We start from the raw sequence: 24841 nt of genomic DNA, 5'->3' as shown, positions 1-24841 counted from the left end.
TACTTACATTACTTATTTAAACATAACTTATTTGATTATGCTTAAAATTATACATCATTCACATTATTAAAATTAAAAATTGAAATTTATACGACATTTTATATTTTGATTGAACTCAATTGATTATTGGCTTTGGTCCAGATATCAGATATTGAAATTTCACATATATTACTATATTAGAATTCAAAATAAAAATTATATATTAAATACATGTCATTCAAATGAATATATCCAAACATATTTTAAATATTAGCTCAAAAAATATTAATAGCATCTAAACTAAATTTTTTGTGAACTTAATAGGTTATTGGTTTGGATATATTTTTATTTATGTTATATATATATATATATATAAATTTGGTCTGGATTATCAAATGTAATTTTTTTTTTTTACATATATTGAACTTAAAAGTAAAAAATATATTTATTCTATTTAAACCAAATATATTTTAAACATAAGGTCTAAAAATTACTTGAAATTAAACTTATTGTTAATTTTATAACGTTAATCTAAAAAAATAAATTTGAAAAAAATAAGTGTTAGTAAACAAGTTTTCTAAATAGAAAACAAAGAATGAAAAACAGAGAATGAAAACTGAGAAATTGAAAAACAGAAAATAGAAAACAGTTTTCTGTTAGTAAACAGGCCCTTGGTTTTTATCAAAATTGTGGGACCGACCAAGGAAAACAGTTTTTCTCCTACTGGTCGTGTGAAGCCCAATACAGCGCCCAGCCGAGCGCGTTAATGATGGTTTTTTTTTCCAGCTTTGTTTTGCTCTTTTTTTTTTCACCCATTTTCTCTTCTCTCCCATATTCTTTTTTCTAGTCACACTTGCAAAAAACTCCTCAAAAGTACAAGTATTGGGGATGCTTGCATTAGAGCATCTACACCTGTGAATATTACTTTGTTTTTGGTACAGTACACATACACATACACATGGAGGAGAGAGAGAGAGAGGCAAGGAGAGAAGAAAAAAGTTGCCCTGCAAAATCAAGTTTTTGGTATAGTAACTCTGCAGGTGAAAAAAAAAAAGGATCTGTTGCGCCTGACGCGCGTCACAACTTACTTAATTTATTTTTTTTTAAATCATTTTTGTTTTTTTTTCTCCCACCCCATTTTTTCTTCCCTAATCACACTTACAAAGATCCCAGAAACAACTCCACATGGCTCGTTTAGTTGGATATAGTTTGGGGGGAATTGCAATTCATTGAATTGCAATCAGTGAATTTCCAAACTACAGTGTTTGGTTGGAGGGAATTGCAATTCCACAGAATTGCAATTCCCTCCAAATGATGAATTGCAATTCATGGGGTACCCCCATGAATTGCAATTCGGTGGAGAGGAGGGGCAATTTGTTGGTGTAAAGAAAATTTTGCCCCTCCTCTCATACCCTTTGTCTTTTAGAATTGCAATTCCCTCCAAATGATGAATTGCAATTCATGGGGTATCCTCCATGAATTGCAATTCGGTGGAGAGGAGGGGCAATTTGTTGGTGTAAAGACAATTTTGCCCCTCCTCTCATACCCTTTGTCTTTTTTTTTTTTTTAAATTTGAAATAATAATAATAATAATTATTATTATTATTTTGAAAGAATTATTATTATTATTATTATTTTTGAATTATTATTATTATACTTATTATGATTATTATTATTATTATTATTACCACTATTACTTCTTCTACTACTACTACAACATCTACCACAACATAAGGTATTTTAGTGATTTTGTCACTTCTTACCTTTCAATTCCATGTACTCCTATTTCTGCATACCAAACACTGTAATTTCAATTCCTACTTTATTCATTGAATTGCAATTGCACCGAATTAGGATTCTTTTTCACCCTAATTCCCTCCTCCCAACCAAACGCCCTGTTAATAAGGATGGTCTTACCCCATTTAGAAATTATGAATAAAAATAGAAAAAAGAAATGAAGTGTGTATTGGTATCCAGTTGTAGCTTAAGTTTCCATTATTATTTGGTGAATTTCTTTTTCGGGGCGTCCGTTGTAGTGCTTCTCGAAAGTTTACCAAAAAGAGGAAAGAGATGAGGTTTTGGGTCTCATTATTCTTTCCTTAAATCATTTATATTCTATGGCTGCAACTCAACCAAGCCTTTGGGGTAAGGGACCATCAAACTGCAAAACACCATAAATATCCATCCACCTCTCTCTTCTTCTTCTTCTTCTTCTTCTTAAAAAAGAAATTTCAGACTTTCCCATTTTAGGGTTTTCTGATGAAGGATCCATTCTAAGACTTTTTTGTTTTCCATCTCTCAGATCTGGAGAAGCCCAGAAAAGGTCTTTGCCTGGTTTTCCTATTTTGGGGTTTTTAATAGTACTCTTGACTTTAATTTCTTCAGTCCCTTTCCTATTTTTGGAAACTTTTTATTTTTATTTTTTGGGGGTGAATTTGTTTTTGTGGTTTCTTGATTTTGTTGACACAGACAAAAAGACACTTGTTTGATTTCCTTACTATTTTTAGTAAATTTCAATTCCTACAGTTCCAGTGAGCATTACAGTAGAAGCTAAGAAGAAGAAGAAAATGGTGAGGGGAAAAACTCAGATGAAAAGGATAGAGAATGCAACAAGCAGGCAAGTTACTTTCTCCAAGAGGAGAAGTGGGCTTCTCAAAAAGGCTTTTGAGCTCTCAGTTTTGTGTGATGCCGAAGTTGCCCTCATCGTCTTCTCCCCTAAAGGAAAGCTTTATGAGTTCTCAAGCTCCAGGTACTCCACTGTTCTTTCTCTCTCTATATCTATACAGTATGCTTAGAGTTAAACATATTATTATTATTAATTTCATCGAAAAGGTGATTTGCAGATCATCACTTTCTTTATTTAATTTCTTTTGTCAATTGCATACTGTTGGATTCCCCCCTCGGCCTAGCTATGTGTTTTCACAATCACACAATGCAGCTAGCTAGCTAGCTAGCCCAGTACAATCATCACATCTTATCTCTATCAAATATATCATTAAATCTTTAATTTGATGAAATTAAGACTGATTTTAATTTAATTGCCCCCTTAAGTTGATGAAAATTTTGTGTTTTTTTTTCCCCATCTTCTGGAGGATGGAATTGAAACTCCCTACCTGCAGATTCTGATATTCTTTTGATGATTTTATGTGTTTATAGATGAAATGGAAATTAATTATATTTCTGTATCTACACACACATATACATACATTCATATATTTGCACACAACATGTACATTATTTATTTATACATTACAATTTCAAGAACTCGAAATATGTGACTGTTTTTCAAGTTAAGCTTAGGAGTGAGAAATTCCTACTTCAATTACAACAAAATATTCAAATATTCATTTGACAGTAAAAGTTTATACTATTTGAGTGGGGATTGTAATATTTATAACAAGAGATGTTTATAAAATAAGATTTTATTTTTTACAAATTTTTTGGGATAATATATTCACCCATACTAAAAACCAGACAGATTTCTTGAATGAATACAAGGCAGGCTAAGTTTATACCAGGAAGGCCAGTAGCAATGTAACAATGTAGTTTTGAAGTTTGGGATGGAGGCCAAATGCCAGGCTGGAAGACATCCTTATTTTATTAATAATTACATTATCCTTTCGGGTCAGCTAATGAAATTATTAGATTTTGGAGAATCAGATCAGATAGACAGTTTGATCAGTTGCTTCGGTTCTGTACACACACACTACTTTGGCCACTGAATGACTGATGCAACACTTATTGTGTGGACCATGGTACACCGCTATGCGGACCACGGTCCAAAAACGACGTTGTTTTGTGCAATTTTTTTCTTTACGTGACTCGCTGTCATATACATTTTTATAACTCATAATATATATTATTCTAACTAATAAAGTATATTATTTTACCTCAGAAGTTTTATTATTCTAACACATAATGCACATTATTCTAATACATAAAGTACATTATTTTAACTCATAATGTACATTATTCTAACTAATAAAATTTAACGACGTCGTTTTGGACCATGATCCACACAGCTATGTGGACGGTCCACACAATAATTTTCCGCTTTGGCCACTGAATGACTGATGAGTCCCAGATGTCAGGAAGTGGACCTTAACTTCTGCTAAACCCTTATTACATCTCAACAACAATTTTATTTTTTGGGGTTAAAATAAAATAAAATAAAATAAATAAAAATTGATGTAATGATAGATGTCAGACCGAGGGAAAGACCAGCGGAAAATTTGGTCAAAGGTTTTTTGAGTTGGCCAGTGAAACTATTATGTGTCCTATATATCAAGAGTTCTTTTTTTTTTTTTTTTTTTTTTGAAAAATATATATATCAAGAGTTAAAGTTGCAAAACATATAATCTTAAAAATGGTATTTGAGTGGATGAAACATAACTCTAGTACTTATAAGTTATTAGTTTGATTTTTGCCAACATTTTTTCCGTTGAGTTCTTGATGTTGTTTGCCTTAATAAAACCTTTTAATAATTTATTGGTTCGCCATTAAGTTGGATTTACAAAATTGTATAAGATCAGAATATATATAATGTTCCAAGTGCACACATGTAATACTACTTATTGTGATTTGATTATTAAATTTGGTTTAATGCTGCAACTCATAAACATTTGCCAGGCATTGCTTTGGTTGATTTCTTTTTCTATGTTTTGGTCTGCCAACTTTATTTTGCCAATCATTTTGACAATGTTTCTTGGTTTACTAATACAGTAAAACCAATGGAGGTATTTGATCATGGTTTTTGTAAACTTTTAGGGGTGTTTAGTCCTAGTTATTTAAGAAAAAAAAAAGAGGTTATGTTTGATTTGTTATATAACATTTTCATGTTTGATTCAAGTTATCTCATTTTTTTTTTAAAGGAATACAACTTTACATCCACATCATATATTTATCCATTTTGAAGGAAATATGATAACCTTCCATCTCTTAGGTAATCTTAGGGTGTGTTTGGTTCGCACGGGAGAATTAGAATCAAATACTACTTGATAATAATAATAATAATGAATTTTGGTGAAAGTATTTTACATGTTTGGTAGTAGGATAAAATTGGAATGATTATCAATATTTATGTTTGGTTATGTATGACTCTATAATGAGAATAAATGTTTTAAAATTATAAAAACCACAAATCAAGGCAATTAATCCTAATATAATGACTTCTAAAGCACCAATATGAACCAAAAAATCAAAACAAAAATCTAAAAGTACTAATCCAAACTTAAAAATCATATTACCAATAAGATGGAATGATACATGTTTTCAATTAGGGAATGAGATTTTTAATTGAAAGGGTAATCAAATTTCATAGTTGTATTTTAAAAAATTGTCAACCAAACACTAATTATGATTTTGATTCATATTCCTAGTGTGTAAAGCCATGAACCTAACACACCCTTTTTTTTTTTTGAAAAAAAAAAAAAAAAAAAAAACTAGCCATTATACATAAAAGATAACCCCTCAACCAAATTGGTTTATATTATATACCTCAGCTTTAACTAAACATAGAAATCTAGCATTCATAGGAATCTAACACTCTCAACAATCTAACAGTCTTAACCTGGAGGGTGTGGTTGAGTGGAATGACTCATCCATCCTGGCTTTGGGAATGGAGCATGTTTAAATCTCCATACAATCCAGCGAAGGGATTAGTCACTGTGTTTAACGGTGGAAACCCTGGACTACACCAAAAAAAAAAAAAAAAAAAAAAAAAACAATCTAAAGTCTCTAAAGTAATCTAACATTTTCATGAACCAAACAACCCTTATAGGATAGGCTCTTGACTCTTGTAGATTCTAAATGACTCTTATGAATTGAAATCTTTTTAGACTTCGGAAGGTTTTGTATGAGTTCATAAAAAATTAATATGACACACATTTACAAACTTATTAAACTTTTATTAACTTTAATAGATATTTTATATCTTAAAATGTTTACAAAAGTTATTAAGACTCTAAAATTGAATACACTCTTACAAACTATAATTATTTATATTATAATTTTCATTCAAAAACTTTTATGATATTTCATATTATTTTGTGGATCTTAAATAAACTTATTTATTGAAAGTGGAAAAAAAATCAAATTTGGTTTAGTTGTTACAAAAACAATGTATTATAACTTCAAAGATAATCTGACTTTTATTTTAAAAGAGCAGGGCTTATCCCGTGAACACTCTTGGGTAGTGGGTATGAGATTCCCTTGTTGCCAAGAAATGATAATCTCACTTTTCACTAAGCTATGTACAACACGTTTGGTTCGCGAAATAGTTAGGCCTAGAATGGAATGACATTTCTAGAAACAAGTCTATTACATTGTTTATTAATAAATTTTGTTCCTAGGAATATTGCTCTCAACAATGAGCTATTCCTAAGTTATTAGGATTAGCCTAAATTTTTTATTTCCTATTTTACTTTTAATTCAACCTAAAACTTGTTTAGTTTTTTTTTTCTTCCTATCACAATTATATATATATATATATATATATATATATATATATATATGATTCTATGGTGAATATGTATGGTGTTTAATTTTTATATAATTTTTTATTTATTAGATTATAGAATAAAATTATTTAAAAATCTTATGCAATAATAATAATAATAATAATAATGTTATTATTATTATTATTATTATTATTATTATTATTATTATTATATAAGAGCGGGATTTATCAAGTGGTTGAACACCCTCGAATGAGGTTTCTTTGTTACCCACAAAAGATAACCTCACTTTTCACTAAGCAATATAATATTATCAGAAAATAGTAACACTTGAAAAACTCAAAATAGATTTTTAGTGGCTATTGTAAAGGGAAATAGCTTTTCCTGCGAAGCAATTAAATGAGAAATTTTGGTAGGGTTGGCAAGGATTAAAAAAAACAAAAAAAAGAAAATGTTTATACATGAAGAAAAAGTCTAGAGTTGGAGGGAGAAACAAATGTATGTAGGTAGAGTTTAAAAAATCTTGGTTTTGAAGATCAATTTTAACTATTTATATTTAATAAAAAAATTACCAAAAAAAAAAAAGTAATACCAATGAATCTATAAAAGTCCTAATTGAATATACCCTTTTAACCTTTGGTACACATTTTAGGCTAGTTTCAATATTGACCATATTATTTAATTTGTAGCTCACCATAAAGATATGTGCATTATATATTAGTGTATGTCCCTAAGTTCAATTAGAAGTCTTACTAATTTTATACACACACATATCATGGAACTGAAAATGACCAATTGTACTCTTGTGAAGAAAATGGTTTAACTGGGGATTTCTTTGATTATCTGGTTGTCATATCATTCTTAAAATTAATTTGTGATAAGTAGGTAGACATTAACCATTTAACCACATCGTTTCATGGTAAATCACTGCACCACGTCTTGAATTGAGCAGGGGTTGAACTCGGCCGACCCGGTTTGCGCCGAACAAAATAAATAAATATATATACTACAGATATATACATATATGTGTGTGTGTGTGTGTGTGTGTATATATATATATATATATATATATATATATTAAAATTTCATATTTAAAGCATGAACAATGACATTTTTATTTTTTCATTTTTTATCCCTTATTTTGATTCCATTGTTCAAAAGTAGGGGTGTGTTTGGTTTACGGGTTTAGCTATCAGGAATGGGTATCAAAATCATTGTTATTGTTTGGTTGATAGGTTTTTAGAACATTACTATGGGTTTTGATTACCCCCTCAATGGTTGATAGGTTTTTAGAACATTACTATGGGTTTTGATTACCCCCTCAATTGAAAAACTTATTCCCTAATAAAATAAGGGTTCCATTCCATTATTCATCCTCAGCCGCTTCCCATAACTATTTAGATTTTTGTTTTTATTTTTTGTTCATATTAGTGCTTTAGATGTTTTTATATTAGAACCAATTGTCTTAATTCTTTGTTTTTGTATTTTTAAAATCTTTATTCTCATTATAGGATCATACATAACCAAACAACAATATTGATAATCATTCGCATTCCACCCTACTACGAAACATGCAAAATACTTTCACCAAAACAATTACCAAGTATTTGATACCCATTTCGATTCCAATTTCCATGTACGAACCAAACACACTCTAAATGAGTAAAAAAGGTAATGAGTTTTTGTAAATACTAAAGAATTCGATTCCAATAGTATGATAACAAAAGTAGGCAAACAAACATGGTAATAGCATTAAAACTTATACTAGGGTGCAAAAGTCTCCAACCAAACACCACTTAATTAAATATATTGAATAATATAATGGACATTTTGGTGCGACTTCTTCATGTTTTCATAGTTTGATGGAGCCTATACACGTATTCATAAAACAAAGGAAACTTCAAGACCTTATTCAAGTACTGGTAAGAGTTTTAAACTAGAACCTTTAACCTTTGAGTTTCACTAGGAACAATTTTTGTTTGAGATTACACAATAATCCGATAGGGATGAAGGAGAAATTGTCATCCCTAATTATGAGTAACATTTCCTTGTATGAGTAAAGTTGATCTACACATACAAAAGCATGCATGACTTGACCATTATTAGAATTTATATTTGACTTCTTACATCATGTTAAGTTCACGAAATTAGACTGAAATGAAACATCATCGAAAATAGACTTATCATGCAATTTGAATGCTAGAAAGACAAGATTATATGATTTTTATATGTTTACAGTTTTCAAAACCTTTAAAGTGCATATTTACTTTGACAATATAATGAAGCATATACAAATGGAGTCATGTAAATTATGAGTGTCATTTTTTCTTTAGTCATTTTCATCATATTCATTTGCCACTACAAGAAAAATGCATATAGACAACGGTTAAAAATCATTGTCTTTTTTAAGTAAAGTTTCTGTTGTTGAAATTAGTGTTGTTGCAAGTCTCGCGTAAAGACAACGGTTAAAATCGTTGTCTATTAAGTGTTGTTGAAACCAGGTGCGGATTGGACTTAAACAACTTTGATCCATTGTGTATTACATTCTTGCGTTTCTGCATTTCACCATATTCATGCAACCTAAGACCTTTGAGTGCATGCAGTAGAATAACATGATAGATGATTCTAGCTAGCTATCTATCTAGGATATTCATCACCCAATAAGGTATGCTCATCTAGCATCTCATCTCAAAATCTCCCAATTTAATGAAATGTTTTCAATACAAGATACTACTATATATCATCATCAGACCTTTGACATCAAATTGGCTCTGTTATCAAATTGAAACATGCGTTCTATCTCAACTAAAAGTCTAAGTTGATAGTTGTACTAAACTGGGTATGTCTCATGTTTACAGCAGCCCTAGCAAGACAATAGAACGCTACGAAACGAATTCCAAGAACATGGGAGTCCACAAAAGAACAGTTGAACAAAATATACAGGTAGGCTTTCATTATTATCCTTAATTACTTAGTTCTCTATCTATCTAATGCTTTCCATTGATAGATAGTCTGTGACTGAATGAACCAAATGGATTCTTTTATCATTTCTTGACTTTAATTTTGATTTTCTTTATTTAAAGTTACTGCATGCATTCATATTCCACGGATAAAATTGTAACATGTTTATCTAAGCAATTAAATTCGAAATAATAAAAAACTAAAAAAGCTACGGACTTGTGGTACGAGTTGAAGCTATCTACAATAATAATAATTATTAACTTGTGCTAATTAATTGTGCCCGTTATAAACATGTACAACTTGAAGCTAGAATAACAAATATTGACTTGTTCCGATTATACCTGTTATAAACATGTATATCGTACATAATTGTAGCATCGATACAATCATGCATAGTATATCTGTAGTACTGAAAAGCTGCAGTTTATAGGTTGGTGGTTGTAGAAGAAGTTAGCTAGGGTTTTAGTGAAAGAGGCAATTAATATATTGTTTAGTAAAGTTGACTAAGAAATACTTGTGTTTATACATGCAGCATTTCAAAGAAGAGATTGCTACAATGAGCAGAAATGTAGATCTTCTTGAAAACACCAAAAGGTTTAGTTTCCTTATGGTTTCAGACCTTGCAGATCAGTTAAGCTAGGTTTTGAACACAGGAAAATGCTACATGCCTAAACTCATGTTGCTACATCGTTTGGGACAAATTAAATTGTATGGGCATGTAGCATTGTCCTTTAATTTTAATTTCACACACATATACAAGAATATAATGTAGTGTTTAAGAAGTAAAGCTTAGGTTTAATTTGGTCATTCATGTTCACAGAAAGCTTCTGGGGGAAGGTTTAGAATCTTGCTCTACTGATGAGCTGCAACAGATAGAAGATCAGTTGGAGCAAAGCTTGAGCAACATTAGAGCAAGAAAGGTATATATATATATATTTCTATAAACATTCACAAAGTTCCATGAAACATATATACCAAGTTACCAGATAATAATAACCAAATGACAGTGATGCTGATGATAAATTATTGACTGATGCCATTGTTGTTTATCCCCAGAATTTTATATACAAGGAAAGAATTACTAAGCTAAAGGAAGAGGTATATTTATTATTATTATTATTATTATTATTAGGGAAAACTGTAATTTATGACATCCATGATATGTCAATTATCAATGTCACCCCTGAATTATTAGTGGTGTAAATGTTGCCCATTAATTTTCAAAACGGTACATATATTGCCCCGTACGAGAGGGGCAATATATGTACCATTTTGAAAATTGAGGGGCAACATTTACACTTGGGAGGGGGCAATATATGTATGATTTTGAAAATTGAAGGGTAACATTTACACCACTAATAATTTAGGGGTGACATTGATAATTGACATATTATGGAGGGGCATAAATTACAATATTTTTTTTTATTATTATTGAGATACATGATAGTGATAATTGATTTGTTTTGTGTGACCATGGCATGATCAGGAAGAAACCCTAAGAAGGCAAAATGCTGATTTGAGGAAAAGGGTGAGAATCATATTTGCCTTCTCTTTTGTTCTTCTTACCTCTTTAATTATTTTATCCCATTTTTGTCCATTTTAATTTCCAAAAAATCATGGATCAACTTAAATTCAGAAAAAAAGAAAAGACTGCTGGAAAACGTAGATAAACTTTACCCTCTGCATTTTCGACTTTTACAGAATAACTTTTACAAAATTTTCAAGAGTTAATTCCACCAAAGATCACTTATTTTTTGTGGTAATTTCAAATTTAGTCCCAACTATTGGTTTTGCCATTTAATATGTCGAACTATTATTTTTTAGACACTTTTAGTCATTTTCATTACTTTTCTTATTTTTAGCATTGTTGAAATAATTGCTAGGCGTTCCTCAAGAATCCTGGGGCACCTAGCGCCTAGGGTGCTTAGGCGGCGAATAATCAGCGCCTAGGCGCCAATGTATTTTTTTTATTCCAATTTTCATTTTTTAAAAAATTTGTTTAACATTTTTTAATTTTTGACTACTAATTATAAACTATTTAATACTTTAATAGTTAATACTAAAATATTAAATATTAAATATTAATCTAAGAAACATTTAGAGTTTGAACAATTTAGGATTATTTTGCTCAAAACAATGTCTTTTTGAGTGAAATAACGCATTTTAAAAAATAACAATAGCTAATCGGCCGGCTAAACGACCTAGGCGATCAACGCCTAAGTGGTCTAGTCGGCCGCCTAAACCACCGATTATTGTGATACGTTAGGCATCCGGCCGACGCCGAGTGCTTAAGCGTTGATTAATTAGTGCCTAGGCGGGATTTTTGCAATACTGATTTTTTGTAAGGTATTTTTGTCTTTTCATATTCTTTTTTGTTATTTTCCGATTTCAATCAGTTTAATTGTTTTGGGACTTTAGGTAACCTCTAATTTTTAATAATCATATTTTCAATTGGTTTTTAGTAAAGTCCTAAACCAGTTAAACCGTTTGAAACCAGAAAAAATAACAATAGACAAATATGAAAAGACAAAAATGGCTTTACTAAAGATAGGAAAAGTCATGCGAAAGACTAAAAGTGTCCAAAAAATAGTAGTCTGGATGTTAAATGACAAAAATGATAGTTGAGACTAAATTTAGAATTGTTACCAAAGACAAGGAACTTCTGGGCAAATTAAGTCAAATTTTCAACTTTCTTTACAATGAAAATTTAGAACCTGTGTTTCAATTATTTTTGTTGTACATACATCTAACAATCACACCTTCCATTTTTCCATTTTAGTTTTGAAAAATTGTTCCCATTTTTTCGCATACTGAATAGACAATTACACTAGAAAATTTTTGTACCGTACCATCGGGTGATTAAGGATTCATTTGAAAACTCGAAAAATAACTTTCAGAACTCATTTTTTGAATTTTTTTTGTGTTTAAGTATTCAAAAAAAAAAGTCAAAAGAAATTTTTGGTTAAAGAAAAAAATGTCCAATTTGGTGAAAAATGTTAGATTTGTACTAGTACACTTTTTGGATTCTTTATTTGTTTTATATTTATCTTTTCTCTCATTTTCTTCAAACTAGTTTCCAAATTATTATTATCACCACCACCATTACCACCACTACTACATCGCCGCCACCACCCCCACCACCATTATTATTATTATTATTATTATTATTATATAACAAATAATATTTTCATGTTCAGGAAAATGAACCAAACAGAAAATATGTAATTTCTAACTTTCAATCAAAAAGAAGAAGATAGTTTTTGACTTTTAACTAAATAATAAAAAATTAAATTATTTTTCAAAAAATGAATCATTTTCTGAAAAACATTTTCTAGATTTTTAAATGGGGACCGTAAATGTTAATATAACTTTTCATATTTATTAACTAGTTAGACATAAATTGCCAGATTCCGTCAAAGATAAATCCTATGAAACTACATTAGGCATTAGGGTGTGTTTGGTTGGTGGGTTTAGGCATAAGGAATGGGTATGAAAGTGATTGCTTGTGTTTGGTTAATAGGTTTTGTGAATGTAACTATGGGTTTGAAATACCCCATTAATGAGAAAACTCATACCCTTATTAAATAAGAGTTTCATTTCCCTTATTCCTTTCTTCCCCAACTATTAATAATCATTCCCATTCCACCCAACTACCAAACATGCTAAATACTTTCACCAAAACCCATTACCATTACCAAGTATTTGATACCCATTCCGATTCCGATTCCCATATGCGAACCAAACGCACCCTAGGTAATTAAATCAAATAACATAATTTTATCAAATAATGATGAATCAAAATAACCTGGCTTTAAATTAAATTAATTTTTTGAAAACATGAAACATTTGGATCATGGGAAACATTGAATTAATAAACATTTTGTTGCCCTAGCTACCATGTGATATTAGCTAGCTGATGAATACTTATTGATTTGATGATGAACAGCTTGAAGTAAAATCCTTGACTCTCTCAACAGTACAACAAGATATTGATCCCCAGCAGAAAATAATGGAAGTGGAGACACAACTATTTATTGGGCCTCCTGAAAGAAGCCCTCATTAGGGATTGTATTTTAAATTTTCATGTCATTAATACTAGTGTGGTTTTCAAATTTAATATATATTTTTATGCAGTTTATGAACCTCTAAAGTATGTGTATGTTATAAGCTTTACTAATTACTATATGAGTATGTGCACTAATAATCAACTAGATTATTCGTGACAAGTTTAGATGATTCGGGGTATTAAGTTTTAGTATATGTAAATAGGATTTTAAGTATATGATATTTGGTGGAAATCAAATAATAGATCAGAGTAACCAATTGTTGAGGGTTTAGATCAAAATAATATTCACATTTTATGCCAAAAGGTATATATATATCTAGTTAGTAGACAATCTCCTCCCAATACTTAGTTTGTCTCGATTGCACAACATTTTTATATCAATTGTCAAAAGTAAGTGCTTACAACTATGTCAAAAGTTATGATTAATAGTGAAAGTAAAACTTTATTTTCTTATATTTGTGTAGTAGTCAATGTCACATTTTGATGCGCAGGTATTGAACTCTCTACTCTCTAAGTCGTTGCCAAGTAAAATGTCTATAGTTAAAGTAGCAAAATAACAAGACTAATGCTAAAATAAAGTATGATCTGCTTAATTGCATGTATTTATTTAGTTACTTCATACGCCTCATTTTATATGTATGATTTGGTTAACGAGGTTTCATTGGAGTTGTTTACAATTTAATTTTTCATAATATTATGTTTAATATTAATATATAAAATTTATATATTTAGAATTACATTAAAATTACTATTAAAAATAATTTAGAAAAATTTATAAGAAAATAAGTAAAGAAAAAAAATTAATTTAATTAGCCAATAAAATAAGATAGAGTGAGTAATATTTATACAAGCATTTATCTCATCCGGATAATAATGGTTGTAGAGAATATAATTCTCATCTATTGTGTGGTAGTGACGGCTTCAGTGTGAACATATGTCATCATTGTTGTTAGATGATGTGCACGGGCCTTCAAGTTTGTGCCTCTATTAAGGGTGTGTTTGAAAACCCGGAAAATGATTTTCAAAAATTATTTTTTAGATTTTTTGTGTTTGTGAAGGAGAGGGAAAATAGAGTCATGGCTTTGATTTCAAACGATGTTTATGTTTTTCCTGCCCGGGCGACTGGTTTCGAACCAAGCTTTTGTAATTTTTTTTTAGTACAAAGGGTCAATATCGCCTCAACTAAGGTTTGAACCTATTCCATCACATGTGGGGGTGTAACTGGGTGCCACTAGACCACAAGGTCTTTGGCATTTTTGTCTCTTCATATTTTTCTTTTGTTATTTTTCTGATTTCAACCGGTTTAATTGGTGTAGGACTTTACTAAAAACTGGTTGAAAAATGTGGTTACTAAAAATCATAGGTTACCTAAAGTCCTAAACTAATTAAACCAGTTGAAACCGGAAAAATAACAAAAGAAAAATATAAAAGATAAAAATGCCCTTACTAAAAATAGGAAAAGTTATGAGAAGGACTAACAGTGTCCAAAAAATAATAGTATGAAATGTTAAATGGTAAAAACGATAGTCTGTGACTAAATTTAAAATTACCAACAAAGACAAGAGATCTCTGGTAAAATTAACTCTATCAATATTTTATTAGACTGGCTCACCGGCCAATTGGAGATAGGGATAAGTTATTGGCAAATATCAAATTCATAATTTTTTTAAATATAAGAACGGCCACCCTTTTGGGCACTAGCCAACTACTCTTGTTTTAGGCTTACCGTGGCATGCATGGTCTCTGAAGTCAAATATCTTATCATCTTTCATCTAGAGATAATTCTGCTGTTTGAGATTTTCATATGCCTATTTTGAGATTTATTAATTGCAGCTCAACATATTCAAACTAAACTCCATTTTTCTTCAGTCTAAGAAATGGATTTTGTGTTGATAATAAATAAATAAAACTTTAGGCTTACTGTGCAAGCTAAGCACAAAAATAGATGAAGAAAACAATTTTCAAGAATGGTAGGGTCCTTTCTCCTTCATTAAATAACCTCTATCTTTATTTATTTATTTATTTATTTATTTTTAATTTTTTGCTACTGCCAAATGGAAGAAATGAAGAGAGAGTTGAAATTTAATATAAGTTTTTCTTCGCTTAAAAATGACTAAATTTTTTTTACAAAGTGTCAAATAATTTATTTTATACTAGTAGATACATGCATGATATATAATTGACAAGACAAGGTGAAATGATGGGATTTTATATTTGTCACACCACCTTAATTTGTTCGCTATTATAGTACGTCAATATTTTTTCTTAGTAGTTCAATTGTAACTATCACCCTGACTTAGTTGTATGGGCTAGTATTCCTATTAAATCACCTGAACTTAACTCTCAAATTGTTCACAACCTCACAACCTTACCCTCTTTTACTCCTTGAACTATTCTCAACAAGTTAAGTCCAATGAATTCAGTCCATTAGGTCAGTATAACCACAATAGCCTCTATTAGTCTCAAGCTAATTAAACCTCTAGCTACCACTGCACCATAAAAACTCATAGCAAAATAGAAATTCGAAATTTGCATCATCTTATTCACGAAAGCACTGGAATATATCATGAATTGTATTGGACTCTATATATACAACATTGTTTCCTAGTATTGGCATATACATATCTCCTTCATGAATAAACTATTTCTGATCTCTTCTTGTTGCAATTGTTATCCCTTTTCCAAAATGGGGAGTCAATTTGTTGGGACCATTGCCAATGGCCCCAAGGTATCTGTATTTTACCCGCAAGCAAACGGGCAGGTTGCTCGAACCAAGTCGCCGAGTAAGGCAATATACCGATGAGGCAAATGAAGAAAATTTGCAAGTGGATAAGAACTTCCTCGAAGAAAGAAGAGATGTAGTACAATGGAGAATGGCCGAGTACCAGAGGTCGGTAAAGAAATATCAAGATAAGCGTGTCAAACCTAGATATTTCCTTAAAGGAGATTTGGTGCTTAGAAGTCGGACCGCTAGTCGACCTACTAAGTGCAAAGAAATAGGAAGGGTCGTATCGCATAGTAGCGGTGGTCAGACCAAGAACTTAATTACCGCCTAGAGACCATGCACGGTCGGGCAGTGGATAGGATATGGAACTCGTACCACCTCAAGAAGTTTTTCCAGTAAGGCCGAAAGGTCTGTTATCCTTAAATAGGCCGAAAGGTCCCTAGTTTATTAATGGCCGAAAGGTCTATTATACTTAGCAGCTGAAAGGCTTTATTTCAGGTAAGGCTGAAAAGTCTACAGTTCGATTACTTGGAGAAATAAAATTACTTAGTTCGATTTATCAAAAGGAGTCACGGGTGGTCCGCCAACCTCTAAATGACGTGAGTTAAGACGAAAGTCGGGTGGTCTGCCAGCCTTCAAATAGTGCGGGTCAAGACGAAAGTCAGATGGTCCGCAAGACGTCCAAAACTACGAGTTAAAGGGTTGCCAAACCTTAGTAAAAGGTTGGGATGGATCTGGGAATTGGCTACCTCCTAAAGAAAGGTTGAGTCAAAAGGGAAAATCAAAGAAATGGGTGAAGGCAAACTCTGAAAAGAGTCGGGCCTGGGCAAGCTAGTATGGTCCAAGAGAAGCTAAATTTAGATAGGGCATAACAGGAATGGTCTAATTATAATGTACATTCAATACACAAATAATTGTACATTTACTATATTAAAAATGTATTATTTGTTATGGTCTACACAGCACAATGTGGATCATGATCCACACAATAATTTTCCACACACACCCGGACCAATTGTTATGCCATGGACCCGTGTCTACCTTGTAAGGTGGACACAGATCCATGTTCACAATTTTAGAACTCTATGTTCATAATTTTAGGACTCTATGTTCACAATTTCTAAATTCTATGTTGACAGTTTTTGAACTTTATATTCATAATTTTTGAATTCTATATTCACAATTTCAGAACTCTATGTTCATAATTTCAGAACTCTATATTCAATAGTATAACAAAATTTTTAAATCTATATAACAAAATTGTAGATATTGAGTAATGTAATTTTGTATATTGAGATTTAAAATTATAAATATAAAGTTTTAAAATTACGAACATAGAGTTTTTAAATTGTGTACATGAATCTGAATCCACCTTACAAGGTGGATTCGGGTCCATATCATAATTTGTCGGTAATTTATATCGTGGACCAGGGTGCACAATGCATTGTGCACCCCCGTAAGGAGATAAGTTCTGTGTATTCTAGGCAATCATTCTGTATATTCTAGGCAACCGTTCTGTGTATTTATGTTAGTAGCACAAGTTGGGATGTGTTTGTGCATTCGAATGTTTAGGAGGATGAACTCTGTGTATTTTGTGTCAATATTCTGTGTATTATAGGCAACCGTTCTGTGTATTCATGTTAGTAACACATGTTGTGATGTGTTTGTACATTCGAATGTTAGGAGGATGAGTTCTGTGTATTTCGTGTATCCTAACATTCGAATGCACAAACACATCACAACATATGTTACTAACATGAATACACATAACGGTTGCCTATAATACACAGAATGATTGCCTAGAATACACAGAACGATTGCTTAGAATACACAGAACTCATCTTCTTACGGGGTGCACAATGCATTGTGCACCTGATCCACGGTATAACGATCCTAATTTGTCCACCTGGACCGAGAACACCTTATAAAGGGCTAGTCCCTATCCAACACTATAGAGGCTCGAGGCCAGGCTAAGGACCAACCCAAGATCAAGGCAAAGCCCAACCACAAATTACCTCACCTTCCAAGTTTATCTAAAATTGTGTACAGAGTACAATTTAATTATTTAATATTTAAAAAAATTGTTCGAAGAAATATTCAAACGCCGAACTTTGGATTAACTCATCCTTAATTGTTGGGGGCTTTTTCCTTCAATTTTTCGTGGGTTCCAACATCCACCTCATTATTTATTATGTCACTCAATCATAAAAATTTTCTCCCAATTAGTTTTAATTTTTTTTTCCACATTTTTTGTGTGGACCACCATTTAACTATCCTATATTTTAATTATTTTTTATTTATCTGAATTATAAACTTATAATTGTAATGAAAATTAATTTAAATAAACATAGCTACATTTAATTAAAATGATAACCACAAGTATTTAAATTAATTTTCATTGTTGCTCTATTTATTTTAATTATTTTAAATTTTTTTGTAATTAAATCATTCAAAATTTAATTCTAAAAAATATATTACATATTTGAATTTTGTGAAAATTTTAAAACAAAAATAATAAAACAATAAAAAATAAACAAATTAAATGAAAAAAAAAAAACTAAACTGTCGAAATAGAAAAGAAATCTTTTAAAAAATTTTACAAGATCTCAATCACCCGCTTGGGTGGGCAGTGAGACGCACTTGCACGTCTCACTGCTCCTTTAAAAAAAAACATGCAAATGTTTTAATTTTGCAGGAGAACAAACTCCAAAAAATCCTAAAAAATCAATATACAAATTTTTTTACTGTATTAAAAACCAAGAAAAACATCTAATGTAGATGCTCTTACAATTAAACCTTGTTATTCAACCTGACAAATTGACCAAATTCTTTGAAGGTAGGTAATGAAACAACATGTTGGCAGCAAAATGTTTTATGGCAGTGCAACATCCATGATTTTGTTTAAAGATAAGTGGCCTGGATGGAGGTAAAAAGTCCACCCTAGCTAAAAAGTTGTAGGAGTGATGGCAAAGCAAACCCATCTTTAACATTCCTTTTGTTTGTAACAATCATGGTGTATCATTATATCCCACTGCACCCTCCTTTCATGGTCAAAAGAACACCACATGCATACAAAGCCCACTTCCTTTCAATACTAATTTTCTTGGCATGGTAATAATAATTACTTATCTATCACAATTTAAAACATTATTTGGTTTGACTTTTTTTTTTTGATAATTAACACAATTTTGATAATTAGATCTAAGTTTTTTTTTTTTTTTCAATTTTTTTAGACAAGTAAATGAAGTAATCAAAAACAAAATTAGCCCAAACCACCTAATTGGTCCATTAATATTATTGTATCAAGCTTTGCCCTATTAGATTAGTTTCTTAATTTTGTCCCTGAAAGTAATTTGAATTCAAATTTTATTTTTGTAAATTACATTTCAAAATATCAAAAGTGATGAGTTATTGAATAGCCCAATTGGCCTGATAACTAGAAAATAAGTCTCAAGTTTCAAGTCCTAGATTTGCTTCCTTAACGACCTGGTTTGAGCTTGGTAGGTTGACAATAGTTGGTCAGACTTATCAAGATTTTCTATGTAATTGGCCAAACTAAGGTCCGCAAAACATCTTGTCATAAGTCACCATAATTGCTTAACATACTGACATGACGTTTGACACACCACTTAATTGATCGATCATGCATTACGATCAATTATAGAACATTACCTTAGCCCACTTTGTAAGGTATTATTATGTTGTATATATGCCACTTAGATCCAACATGAATACCCAACATTTTAGTTGATTATGTAATTGGAACACCAAAAAATGTGTCAGCTCAGTGAAACAGATGAGATGCACAAATAATGTTCAAACGGTTCTTCAATTCAATCATCTTTCTGAGCTGTGCAATTTTCCTTCCTTAAACTCCCATTTCTATGAATAACTCTTAATCACTAATAATTAATCATACAAAAGAATGGTACACAAAATTTTATATATCTAAAAGAAAAAGATTAAAGAAATTCATGAAGGATGATGATGATGGGGAGAGGTATACTCATGCTCAATTGTGGGAACAGTTCTTGTAGCAGGTGCAGTGGGAGCTCTGACATGCCCAACCATGGAAACCTGCAAAGCTTCTTCTTCATAAGCTCTCCTAACCATGTCCTCCATTCTTGCCTGCTTGTTCTTCACCTTCACAAAAATGGCGACGAGAAGCAGACCGATAAGAAACGCCCCCAATGCCGCCCCAATCGCGCTCCCAATCACGATCTTCCACCGGCTCTCCTTCTTCCTTAATGGCATCAATGGCGACTCGACCACCAGCCCGAAATGCCCCTGTTTTCTCGTCACACAAACGTGCCGGGACGCCATGTTTGACAGTGTTACCTGTTTGATTAAGATCTTAATTATGCGGTGTAAGTTAATTACGCTTAGCTTATTAAGTAGTTTTGGTAGATTGAATAACTAGCTAGAAGTTGTTAGCCCGATAGACTTCGTGCCTAATATAAAGAAGGAGATACATTATATATAGTATATAGCACTTAAGTTAACTAATACTATTCAAATAATATCAATACACAATTTAAGATTTGAGTTAAGTATGAGACTTTACATGTCTAAGACAACACAACTGGGAGGACATCAATTATGGCTAGTTTACTGTTCAAGAGACAACACAATTAAGAAGATACCAACTATGACTAGATACTTTTTCTGCTATTACGAAGTTAAGTTTTTCGGATTATGTTAAACTAACATTAGATTATATTTATATCTAACATTACCTTGCCGTCGCGGCCGAAGCTAGCACACAAGGGAATCATTCCCGGAGACGAAGTGGAGTTCACTATCCTCGTCGTGTTGCTGAAATCAATCGTGATCGGATTCCCGCCGGTCTGAATCCCGACCTCGAACGGGGTACCGGCACCGATGCTGATGTCGTCTCCGGCGGCGTTATACGCCAGCAGACCAAGAACGGGTGAAATGAGCTGATACCCCGACATCTCGTAGTTATCGTAGTATATATTGGACCAATTAGATCCAAGATTCTGTCTAACAATGAGAAGCCTCTCCACGCAACGTTGGAACGTCACCCCGACAGAGATTCGGAATTCCTTAATCCTCGCGCCGTATCTTCCTAGACTCCCGCACCGGAACCTGACCGAATCAACGTCGATTCCCGTGAGATTCGCCGGCAAATGAATCGGGTGCAATTTCCCCGTTTTGAACGCCCTGTGGTTGTAGGATCGAAACGTGTAGTCCCTGATGACGAGATCGAGGAGACGAGACGATTGTATGGCTTGAGCTCGAGCTCTCGTAGTTGAAAGGGTCGCGGCAGATGCCAAGAATAGTAGTGTCAGAGTTGCAGAAAGTAGTAGGGAGCCCATTTCAAGAAGGAAGTACGATGTTTGGTTGTTTGGGGTGGTTTTTTTCCTAGGTTGGCATTGAACATCAAGGGAAAAAGGTTGCTTTCTAGGTAGCTGCAGGCTTGGCTTGGAATGGCAATGAAAGAAGCTATAGACAGCAATCTAAGTGAAAGTAGGAAGGCAGAACATAGAGTGGGAAAGGGGGAGAAAAAAAGAGCAAATCTTATTTTCCTATGGTGTTATATTTTGTTTTAAGTTTACAAGGAGTTTGGTATTTTGTGTTACATGGGAGAAAAGAATGAGTCTTGTCCGTGCTGGCCTGGTCCCATGCTTGAATAAAGCAACATGATTTCCTTCAAGTAATTAAGATGGGTGAAATTTTTTATCTGAGTTTTATTATTTTATATATATAAATCTAGATCATGCTTAGTCTATATATTGCAAGGTGCACCACTAACATATACTACATGCTTATTTTTACTGTATTACTACATATTTACATGTTCAGTTCTAGTATGTATTCGACTTACAATATACTTGTCAGCGGTCTATTTTACAATGTGGATCATGATTCATGTTACGGAGTATATTATAATTTGCCAGCAATGTAGTAATGGGCTAGATAGTAGATCGAGTTGGGTCAGGATGTAGTGTGAGTTGGCCTTGGGAACCTAAGAGATCATGGGAGTATGGTTGTCCTAGTGGGTTATGGGATCATGGTGTAGGTTGTCCAATCCTAATTCACATGGGATCAATAGGAGTTAATAGTAGTTGTTTTTATCCTTGTAATGACATGCAGGAGTTGTATAGAGTATATTTCTCTAATAGAAACCTTACCTTGTGTTACGAATATTTATCACATCTTCTTATAGTAATAATATTTTTTCATTCAGCCCGCAAGGACAGCTCCGTTAGTCACAGGGATGAAGTTTGGGAATAATGATTTAAGACCGAGTCTCACCAGCGGTATTATGGGAGCATATGTATTTAGCTGAATTACCGTGATTTACATCCTCCCAGATGCTCCATCAAGGCAGCAAGTTGGGGATTCAACCTTTTGAGAACAACAATATTTTCCCATTCATTGATTAATTGTTGTTTTGCAATCCTTATATTTTGAATAAATTCTTGATTTATTATCTAAGTCGAAAAATCAAGTTTCATGAGTTGAGTTATAAAGTGAATTATAAGTAAATTGATGTGAGAGTTAAATTAGTGAAGTAGATTAGAGTGGAGGAATGATTAAATAGGGAGTGGGGATGATGATGGCAATACATGTAAAAGGGGAACCAAAAGAGGAAGCGTGCTTAAGTAATGGAATGAAGGAAAAAGCAAAGTCTCATTGTGTAGACCAATTATTTTAATGTGAAAGGGGAGATGAATGCATGCAATGGCTAAAAGATAAAACTTGAGTGGGGGGTTTTGATTTCATTACTACATATAGTACCTTTGTAGAGTACTCATCTTTATCCAGTATGCCATGCCATGCCATGCCATGTTCACATATATATTGTTATTAGATCAACCAAATGGGCAATGTGAAAATAAAGGCATATGTTGTTTTAGCATACAACTCCAATATTATTCTTTATGATGAAAATTTTAAGTAGGTCATTTTAATTTGGTCAAAGATTGACTTCATTACAGTTGAATGATATAAATTTTCATGAAGATTTATATATTATATAATCTATAATTAGTGAAAATTTATTACTTTCTTATAATGACAGGTGGACAAACTTTCACAATCATATTCACAATGGTTTTTAAATTTTTGAGATTCCTCACAACTAGAATTACAGTCTTTTTTTTTTGTTGGCATCATAAAAGCGGCTCGGATCGTTCCATAGTATTAAAAAAAAATTTCCGTATTGGAAAGAAAAATTATTATGCAATAAAAACCCATTTTTAAAGTAGAATAGCCTTCCTTTTTAAGGTTGGATTTAAGGAAAATGATATGTTTGATACATTCAATTAGTGCACTTACACATCACTCTAGATTCTAACTTCGGGTGTGTTTGGAAACCAGAAAAATGACTTCTGGAAAATAAGTCATTTTTCAGAAAATATTTTTTTCTTTCCCGTGTTTGGTTGCATTTCAGAAAACTGTCTTGCTGTTTGGTTTATTTTCTAGAAAATTAGCAAAATTGTATTTAAAAAATTAGTGTTATTTATAATAAAAAAAATTTAAAAATAAACAATGGTTTCTTAAAAACAAAAAACAAAAAACTTGTTTCCAAAGCCGGAAATCAAATTAATCTGGTTTTCGGTTTCAAAAACTAGTTAATCTGGTTTGGTTTCCGTCAAGAACCAGAACCAGTGTGGGGTTTCATTCAAAAACCATGTTTGTGGTTGTCGGTTTTCGTCCCACGGCCGAAAACCGTCACCAGAGGAGATGGAGAAGGTTGCGCAAGTTAAACCCTAGAAAATAACTTCTCAAAAAAAAAAAAAAAGTGATTTTTAAGAAAATTGGTCTTCCTTTCCCTTTAACTGAAAATCAATTTCCATTTACTCTAATTTTTCATGTTCTTTCTTTATCTCTGTCGGCCAAACTCACATAGCAGCATAATTTTGTTTTATATTTACACTCAGTGTTCAACAAAGAACTTCATTATAAATTGTAAAGTAGTTACATTTTCGACGTTTGAATCCAAAACATCTGGTTAAATGGAAAGGCACTTGCAACATTTCATTTATCTCATGAATTTGTAATTAATTATTTGGTAATTACTCCGTACGTATCCACAACATTTGTGCTCCTAGTTCAATTCAATTATACCTCTGACTATGTATGCCCCATGTATCTCGAAATGTCTATCATTTGCTCATTAACAAGGTTATGAATGCTGACGTTCATCGTGCGTGATTGTATATTTGTATATCAAAACTTGGCAAAATCGATACTTGCTCCAATAATGTTTGCGGACTACGTAGTGCATACGGAGTAGTTTTTTGTTTTCTGTTTTTTTTTTTTTTTTGTTTTTTTGTTTTTTTCGTTTTTTGAGATCAAAAAAAAAAATTTATCAAAATCATTTACCATCTCATGTGTCATAATAAGTAAATTTAATTTATTTTTCAAGATAGGTTGGGACTAGTTAATTTACCGTAATCAATGAATATGCTACATTTTCTTTGGATAGTGACCGCAGATTTTTGTCGCCGAAAAAATTAGAGTTTCATATGGTACATTTTTCTTCTAATTATACATCCAAATATTCACTCATATACATGGCAATACTTGATTGGTTGTTTTTATATTTGATTAATAACTAGATTTTTTTTTTATGCAAGCTAAGGCAGAATTAACCCATTCATGAGTAGTAAAGGAATATAAAGA

The 24841-nt window shown here is 31.8% G+C and overlaps 2 protein-coding genes across 3 annotated transcripts; one reads left to right on the top strand and one right to left on the bottom strand.

Moving 5' to 3' along the window:
* The first annotated feature begins 2010 nt into the window (after positions 1-2010).
* On the top strand, positions 2011-13675 carry LOC116002036 (agamous-like MADS-box protein AGL19). Of its 2 annotated transcripts, none has more exons than XM_031242046.1 (9): positions 2011-2124; positions 2282-2302; positions 2506-2728; positions 9296-9377; positions 9928-9989; positions 10216-10315; positions 10452-10493; positions 10882-10923; positions 13342-13675. In XM_031242046.1, exons 1-9 carry the CDS (start codon positions 2097-2099, stop codon positions 13456-13458), a joined length of 717 nt encoding a protein of 238 aa, XP_031097906.1. In that variant the 5' UTR covers positions 2011-2096; the 3' UTR covers positions 13459-13675. The 2 variants fall into 2 exon arrangements, with proteins under 2 accessions (XP_031097906.1, XP_031097905.1); XM_031242045.1 differs by having other exon boundaries at positions 2017-2124; positions 9293-9377.
* Positions 13676-19999: 6324 nt separating this feature from the next.
* LOC116002034 lies at positions 20000-21723 on the bottom strand. The gene is made up of 2 exons (XM_031242044.1): positions 20923-21723; positions 20000-20524 (listed from the first exon to the last, which is right to left on the bottom strand). Exons 1-2 carry the CDS (start codon positions 21523-21525, stop codon positions 20159-20161), a joined length of 969 nt encoding a protein of 322 aa, XP_031097904.1. The 5' UTR covers positions 21526-21723; the 3' UTR covers positions 20000-20158.
* Positions 21724-24841: the final 3118 nt, after the last annotated feature.

The sequence above is a fragment of the Ipomoea triloba genome, chromosome 13 (assembly GCF_003576645.1).
Source record: "Ipomoea triloba cultivar NCNSP0323 chromosome 13, ASM357664v1".
Classification (NCBI taxonomy): Eukaryota; Viridiplantae; Streptophyta; class Magnoliopsida; order Solanales; family Convolvulaceae; genus Ipomoea; species Ipomoea triloba.
Note: the sequence above shows the minus strand (reverse complement) of the source record. Positions and strands in the feature narration are given on the sequence as shown.